This window comes from Antrostomus carolinensis, unplaced genomic scaffold (assembly GCF_000700745.2).
Source record: "Antrostomus carolinensis isolate BGI_N321 unplaced genomic scaffold, ASM70074v2 scaffold2939, whole genome shotgun sequence".
In the NCBI taxonomy this organism is placed as follows: domain Eukaryota; kingdom Metazoa; phylum Chordata; class Aves; order Caprimulgiformes; family Caprimulgidae; genus Antrostomus; species Antrostomus carolinensis.
In genome coordinates, this window is record NW_010337694.1 from 94867 (window position 1) to 103308 (window position 8442).

Here is an 8442-nt window from a genome sequence, read left to right on the forward strand (position 1 = left end):
AGCCTGTCTCTCCCTCACAGAGGCCCCGCAGCCCCCGCCACAGACACCCAGTGCCACCCGCCACACACACCTGCACTGTGGTAAAACTCTGCAATGAACAACAACCTTCTGTCCTTCAAAATGGCCACTCGCCACTGGAGTTTTTTCCTTGTTGTTTCCCAGGAGATCTCACCCACCTGTGTGTGTGTGGGACGGCTCGTCCCTCAACCTTCCCGCCCTTCCCCTTCCCCTGCTGAGGGCTTAACGACCTGGGATTCACACAGCTGCACGTCATGGCGAACACAGCCCTCACGCTCTCATTGCCGTCTACACAGAGACACTCGCCCATCACAACTCAGCAAATATCAACAACGCACATTTCTATGCAGGCAGAGTTAAAATTACCATGATCCGTGTTACCTGAATATTCTTTATTTTCTGTGGATACCAAGGGCTAAAGTTTTAGAGGATTGTTCGTTACTGTTCTCTGCGCTTCCGAATTTCCCATACACCCAGGAAGGTTGTGACTTAGTCTGATGTCTCTTTTCCAGTGCTTAGAGCTCAGGAAGGTTGTGTATCTATACATTATTGCTAGTGACAGCGTTTTTCTTTCCCAAACACAAGCTGGGAAAGGAGATAAAAAAAACCTTTCAAAGATTAACATCAGGCTTGCTGTGCCTGTGCTGCACCGGTTAGAGGTGACATTAAATCATTAACAAATAGTTATGTCAGTAGCAATTTTTTGGTGTTGCAGACAGAACCAGGACAAGGTAAGTTTTTGAGACACATCTCACAGAACGCATTGCAATACAAAACCAACAAAAACAACAATCTGGGCACTGAGTCTTGAAAGAAATTCAACTAGAGCTTTTAGAGGATGTGGTCATGTCATTTGTAAAAGCCAAGTTTGATGAGATACCTTACGCAGAAGACAGGAAGAACCCACAGTTTCAGAAGGAAAGCAGAAAGCCAGGAAATCCCCAGTCATCTTGTTTTGCAGAAAAAACATGAATGACTCCATAAATATCCATACTATGAATTTAACAGAAATAATTATATCAATAACTAGCAAGTCTTCCTTTTTCAAATGCTATTCTGAAAAACTCCCTTGGGGTAGCTCTATATACTTCACACTATGCAAGAAACGCTGTAGGAATATTATTTACAGAGTAAGCAGATTCTGTTGTAGTGAACAGAACTGTGTTCTCTGAGAGTATGAATAATACCTCATAAAACATAAGCTGATGGTTCAAATGTTCAAATTACCTTCCAAGACCTTCCCCCCATCCTCCAGCTCATAACAAAAGCTTATTCTGACCTCATCCATATCTCCAAAATCCCACCGGAGGAGTTGAGTTTTTTCTGCCTGGGGGTTTTGCTACCAGCCCGCCTTCGCTGCCTTTCCTGAACCACTGTTCTCTGTCCCACCTGTAGGCACATCCCTCACCTCCTCCTTCAGTAGCCTTGGATTTGGGGAGGGCAGGACAGTGACTCCTCATCTTTATTACATTAAATATGTAATCCGGACTGTGCACTACTTTTGCTTCTTTTAAAACTAGACATTATATTTGCACTTGTGTTTACAAAAACAGTTACAAAGACATTTCCTTTTAAATTTGCCGCAGCTTCTATTGTAGAAGGAATTTCATTACAGTTATTAGTGTAACAGAAACAAGAATGTGTCCAGCACTGTTCATAAATCTGAATGCTGAGGCTCGTGCCACTGATCCATGCATTAATGAGCCCATAAGCACATCTTAACATAATACATGATAACAGATTTAGTCTATCATGCCCGTAAAATAAGCTGACTCCTATTCACCGAGATAAAGTCTCTCAAGGAGCTCCATTATTCTCAAAATGGAAAAGCTTCATCAGATTTCCAAACCCAAACAGCACACTTAACTTCTCCATGACTGAAGGGGTCTGATGTTGTAGGTATGAAGTGTGTGTTTATTTCCTATATTAACTCATGCAAACCATTTAAAAGTAGTTCTTAAAAATGCAATAAAATGTCTATAGCTCTGAGTAACTTCCAAATCCATCAAACATTTTTATAAGCGGTTTTCTTTTAACATTCATGTGAAGATAAAGAACTTGCCATCTATATAGAAGAAAAAGGCTCTGTGCTTTGTTTTACAACAAACTAAAAGCTCAGAAGGCTAGTCACAGCCTTTCTGCCTTTCAGCTTCCCTATTTGATATAGAAGCAGAATATTGACAGGTATTTTGCTAATTCCTTAATCTTTCAGATCATTTGCTCTCTTCTAAGACTAAATCAAACACCGTAGGATGTCTATTTTATATATGCACACTGTTACTCTTTCCATCAGGACTACTGCAATTGTCATGTCATAGGGTTTTGGTTTTTTTTTTAAAGAAAATATCAACAACAACATATTTAAAGAGACTAACAAATAAGAAAAAAATTCCTGTTTACTCTGGAGTAAATTAGTATATAAAGCAAGGTAGATTATACAAGCAGAATTATGATTGTTTCCTGCCTAAAGAGGCAGTAATACTTATTAAAAAAAAATACTCTGACCACTCAATATGAAGTTTATTTCTAGACAAACAGACACATATACATGCAGTCTACTCTGAGAGTGTTTTTAAAGAAGATTTTTATACTTCTGGCAGTTGGGGTTTAAAGGTCAGATTTAAACTATCACCATGTTTCAAAATGCAATCTGTGCAATGCAGCATAATGAAATGGTTCAGTAAAGGTGCTAGTGGAAATTCTTTTAATTAGGTCCAAGGCTTTTCAGTTGTCAACATGAATAAAGCAAGAAACATTCTATTGCAAACACAGTGTAAGAAATAAAAATGGATTCACCTTTAAGAAAACGCTTCTGCTCTAGAGTTGTACTTTGGTAGTTCTTGCTGTCCTGAAAGCAGTTAATTTCCTGCTAAGTGAAAATCAGTAACACAGGCTTCCTACTTGTGGTAACTTGTTAATGAATGGACAAGAGTAGCATCCACGACTAAATTACTGACAGTCCAAGATATTCATAGGCTACAGCAAATGTACAATACTCTCACAGCCGTGGGATATGCAAGATCTCTTTGGCGCAGTACACTGCATTGCATCAGGGCTTCATTTAATAAAAACTACAAGCTGACAGAGCGAGCTTATGCTTTATTCCTTGTAATATGAAGCTCTGACTACAACTAAGACTAGAAGATGACACTTATTTGGAAAAACATGAAAAATCCATAAGGGTTGCATAAAAAAAAAATTACTACCCCCTCTTTGCTATTCCTTGCAACACAGACGGTGGTGTAGGAGACTTGTCAGCAGCAGATGCACTTATTGTAATCACAGTCCTTAATAAATCTCTTTTTTTAATATTGACTATTTTAAAAGGAAAGTTACTTCCCAGGGTGTTCTCATGCTGCCAGATTTTCAGCAACATATTAGAGGCAGAAGGCGAAGGAGGGACAGTTTTTCGCATTTCTAATGGTTCATCAGTAACACAGTAACACACACCTTGATTTTCAGAGACCTGACCTGAAGAGTTCAGGAAGCCTGACTGAGGTAAACCGGAGCAAAGAAATTACTTAAACTGACTGCTGGAACTCTCTCAATGCTGTCCAGCTCCTTTGGCAAAAACATTAACTGGAAAGACATTTAACTGTAGCCTATGTTCATTTGGATCCTAGGAGTGAAAGATTAAAGAATAGTTCATTCTAGATTCCCAAGAATCAACAGTTTAGGTAGCAACATCACTGTCATGAAGCTCAAGCGGAACTCACTACCTGAAGCTCTAAAATAATCACAGGACCTCATTTACTTGATTAAAAAAGCTGTTCAAGGAGAGGGGGAAAAAGAGCTTTAAAAATTTTCCACCGGATTAATTACCTGATGGCAAATGCATTTTTCCTCACTGTTGAATATAGATAGATTTAATTTAGCAAAGTAAATTTTGTGTCTATTCAGCAGTACATTAATTGCTCACTGTTCACATTAAGTAGCAAAACTGGCAGAATAGTTTGACATAACAGCCATTTATGATCATGAAACTGTTGAACACATTTGTAGTTTGTCAGATCATAAATGCATTTATTTAGACTTAAGACCAGTGGGGAGACACACTCCCAGAATCTCCCCATCCTCCCAGGGAAGCAAAATTATTAAAAAAAAAAAAAAAAAAAAAAAAAAAAAAAAAAAAGTATAATGGATTGGCTTTAGATTCTCCCTGCTGAGATGAACAACTTGATCCACTTACAGTTCCAAACACATGATGCATGAAAGAACTGACAGAAATTCAATTCTTGCAAAGAAGAGCAGCTGCTCTCTAGTGGTCAAAGCCAAATATTAAGCAGTCTGAAGGAAAAGACCTGGAGGAGTATACTTCATTATCTAGGTAACTGAAATAATGAAACAAAGCTAAGTAAGACAAACACTGATCCCAAACATTAATTACACAATGTAACACAATTCAAGTTAAGGCTTTGTTGCGACAAATATTAATCCCAGCTGTATTTATATAGCAGTTGTGAAAAAAAAATACAGCATGTACGCTATTTGTGAGCCATGCCAGTTAATTGAATTTGCTGGCAGCACTTCCTCTGCTATGCTCCAAACATCCTCCAAGATAAAATGTAGCTTTTAAACAGACCTGTGGAAAACTGAATCAAGAAATTTGAACTAATAAAACACAACTCTCTACTGTTATAAAAGTGAAGTAAAAGTAAATAATGAAAGGAAGGAAGTCTCTTAAAATTTATTACATTCCAAAGCTTGAAGTTCTGTGTTTATTGGTGAAGTCTCTTCTGATGTTCTACAGTGTGCCTACAACAGCTCCTTTAATGAAGTCTCATAAAATCTAATATAATACTTGATTGTTGACAAATCATATACATGTTTGAGGCCCCGCACTCACTGTGTCCAGACATTTCTTACATAATTCCATGCAATTTACAAGTCTGTCATTCCCTGGGCTGTGGATAATGGCACGAGCGATGACCAGCTGGCAGATTTGGATGCTGGGAGTGAAATCTAAATGAAAAACTATATAAAGCCAGAAAAATTCATGGAAGTAACTTTCATAGACTAAATGCTTGACTAAAGCCAAAACGTTCACAATCAGCATGGACCTTTCATCCATGGCTCACTGTTTTCGAAGAATGGATCACACCACAGACCACAGAGAAATGACGGGATGTCACAGTAGGAGGCACTGGGTATTCACCATTACTTGAGTTTCTCCTCAAACAGACTGGCTTACATTGAGCTCCCTGCATATCAATTTTCTTTCTCAACTCCACGTAAAAAGGAACAGATCTAACTGGCAGCACAATATTTTGAACGACTAAAAGAAATCCAGATTTTCCCCTGCCGTTTTCTCCTAAACAGTCACTCTCTGACTTAAAAATAGCTTGTTACACTCTTACTCACTTTACCCCTCTTCCCTCTCAGCTTCTCCAGTGAGGATGATTAGAGCAGCAATAAGCAAGCTGGATGTATTTTTGTCCCATTAAGTGAAATGCACTGAGCAGTTCTAGAAGTGAATATGAAATAGTCCATTTGATATCACAACTCAGGATATAAAATGGATTAAGTTCATTAAAGTTTACCTGAACGAAGTCACAGGGAAAACCACACAATTTCATTTGGAAATAAAAGTTACCTAAAAAAAAGCAGGTTTTTTTTTTCCTAATGGAATGGATAAAGATGGTTTAGAATAGTAGTACTTTTCACACCACGAAGAAAGAAGTTTGCATTTTTGTTTCCTGTTCAGATGTACTATAACCAGCGTGTTTTTCATTTCTCTTTTTTACCCCTAGAAGACTAACTCTTCAGACGACCATGCCATTCCAAAAGCGAAACTGAGTTGCTGCAGCATTTCCAGCTTAGGGGGGCATTAGCTAATTTTCATTAGGAGACTTAAAAATATGTCTGCAAATGTTCAAACAAACATTGCTGAACACTTCAAAACAGGAAAGAATTGAGGTAAAGCCATTTACTTATAATAAGAAGAGTAACACAAGGAGACACCTCAGTTACAAACCAAACAGGTCAAAGGGATTTACACTTGTAAGTGATGGAATAGTTGAATAAATCAATTTATACATACCACATCATTGGGAAGGCTGTGAAGGTCATCAAAAGGGGTTTCCAGTGTGTTGGTGTCTACATTAAGAATCACGACGTCTTCCAGGGCCATGTTTCTTACTTTCTAAATACGAGCAAATTCAAGAAAAGGGAAAGGAAAATAGAAGCATAGAGAGTTAAATCTTATGCATAAAGGACACAAGTGATGGCATAGCATCATGGTATTACAAAACTTCAAGCATTTTAAAAAGCAGTCCACATTCCTGTCTTTCTCTCATAATTTGTTTTATTTATTCACATTTTACAGTGTTGAAAAATTAACTTTCAATTTGCAGAGGGAAGTTCTTAACATTGCGCATACTGAAATTTTCAAAAGCAGAGTTACTGTTTGAGATTTATTTCAAGCACCTCTGCTAATGTTTATCTTCATTCTAGTATCCCGTTTGCACATTTAGCAGTTTCTAGCTGAATCAAGATTTCAAGTCTATCTTTTTATATGTAAAAATTAATTTAAACAACAATAAATAGGGGCTTTTTAAGAGTTAAGAGCTGCAGTAAGTCAGGGATGGGAACTGGTTTCCAAATTACAGGTTCAATTTTGCAACTCCAATAAATACAGTTGTAAACTTGTAGCTAAAATGGATACTACCAGAGGTTACTAAATAATTACAATTAAAAAAAAAAAAACCTAAGAGAAAAATAGCTCCATCATATCCTAGTCTCTTAATGTTCAGCAAGTCTAAACTTTTTATCCTGTTCCCATGAATTGAAAGAAATGTCTCTAATCTAGTTGAGTGTTTACAACATGGACATAAAAAAAAAAGCATAACCTATTTCTCAAAAGAATGATCATTAGTAACTTTGACTTTGAGTGTCTAAAGGTATTGGTGACCTAAACAAATTTAAACATTTCCCTGCTTACACAACAGTAAACGAATCACGGATATTAAACAGAGTAGCATTTAAATATTTATTTTAACACTTTTTTCACCAACAGGAGTACTGAATCATTTGTTTGGGGTTTTTTTAACTGACTAACCATACATATTTAAGTCCTCTTCAAATACAGCTTTGAAAATTCACAATCAGAAAAAGTGGAACTATAAAATGTGGTAATTAAGGAAATTTCTCAGTAACACTGTAAACAAATGTTTAAGTACCTACATACCTATACATAGGAGCAAATGCAAGTTACTCAGGAGGAAAATTAACAAAAACATACTCAATTTTTAATTAAGGTTTTGCGGGATGGAGGGAATAATTTCCTTTTAAAAAGAGGAACTAAAGCTCTAAAACAATGGCAAAGTTGAGCCTTAGGCATCTAAATAATTACCTTCAGTTTGCAAGGCTCAGCTCTCTGTCTATAAAGAAAACTGCTGTGTACTTTGCAGGGGGAAAAAAAGCCAACAACTATAAAAAACACTTTGTAGACATTTAAGTTCAGGTCTTCCATGAGAAATTTCTTTAACTTAAATGGAAGAATATTACATTTAATGCTTTCCATACAAGAAGCTCAAGTACTGCATGACAAACCAGGTACTTTCCTCTACATTTCAGGAACCAAAGGTCACTCTGTTGGCTGCATCTGATAAACTCTAAAGCAATCCAGGAGTCTTGCTCCTTCTAGGAGTCCGGAAGCACCAGACAAACTGATTTGCTCCTTCCTGTTTCAGAAAATTAAAAATCTCACTTATACTCAGAGGAGTCTAAAAAGCTCCAACAAAAAGGTCTTGCAATGCACTTAACCAAAGCCAGAAGCTTGTCAAAATTGAGTGCTAGTAGGACAAGACAGAAGGAATTAAAACCTTCTCTTGATTCCTGCCAAAGAAGCAACAAACGTGCTTGAACTTGTCAATAGATGTTTTTGTAACTCTGGTGACGAATCTGCACCTTCCCTTCAGCAAAATCTCGGGGGTTTCTGTAGCAAAGAACAGGCTCGTGACAAGCGGCTATCTGCCAAGGAGCATGCACAAAAGGATGTTGCTCATGGTGCAAGGATGATGACATATGTAACTATAATCATTGCCACACATGGCCCAGAAATAACTGTATCCTAAAGGAAGGCTCGTATTAAACTCTGGTCTGCTGTACCTTTACACCGTGAAAAGCACAACCTTACTTTAAAACTTCTCAATATTTGTATAGCCAGTGGATCTCCCTGGAGACAAACCCTCAAATTTAATAAAACACTCGAGACTAACTTGATTTATAGCAACTGTCTCGCAATGCATTTGAAAATCTATAATTTTTCAATGAGTCAATTGTGGCTTATCCTAGAGCAATGCAGACTGACCAGTTCATCTTCATCCTTATCTGTTCTTATCACCTTTCCTTTCACTGGAATCTTTGATAAAGGTATTATCAGATCCTGACAAGGGCTTTTGTCACATAATCACATGGTTCTTT

At 37.3% G+C, this 8442-nt stretch overlaps 1 protein-coding gene across 1 annotated transcript in view; it reads right to left on the reverse strand.

Annotated features, from left to right (window-relative positions):
- LOC104530603 (DENN domain-containing protein 1A) overlaps positions 1–8442 on the reverse strand; it is a gene marked incomplete at its 5' end in the record, with an annotated part of 179147 nt that overhangs the window by 65973 nt on the left and 104732 nt on the right. Inside the window, 1 exon segment of the mRNA XM_029086801.1 lies at positions 6059–6160. Within this exon segment, the coding sequence (XP_028942634.1) occupies positions 6059–6160 (102 nt within the window).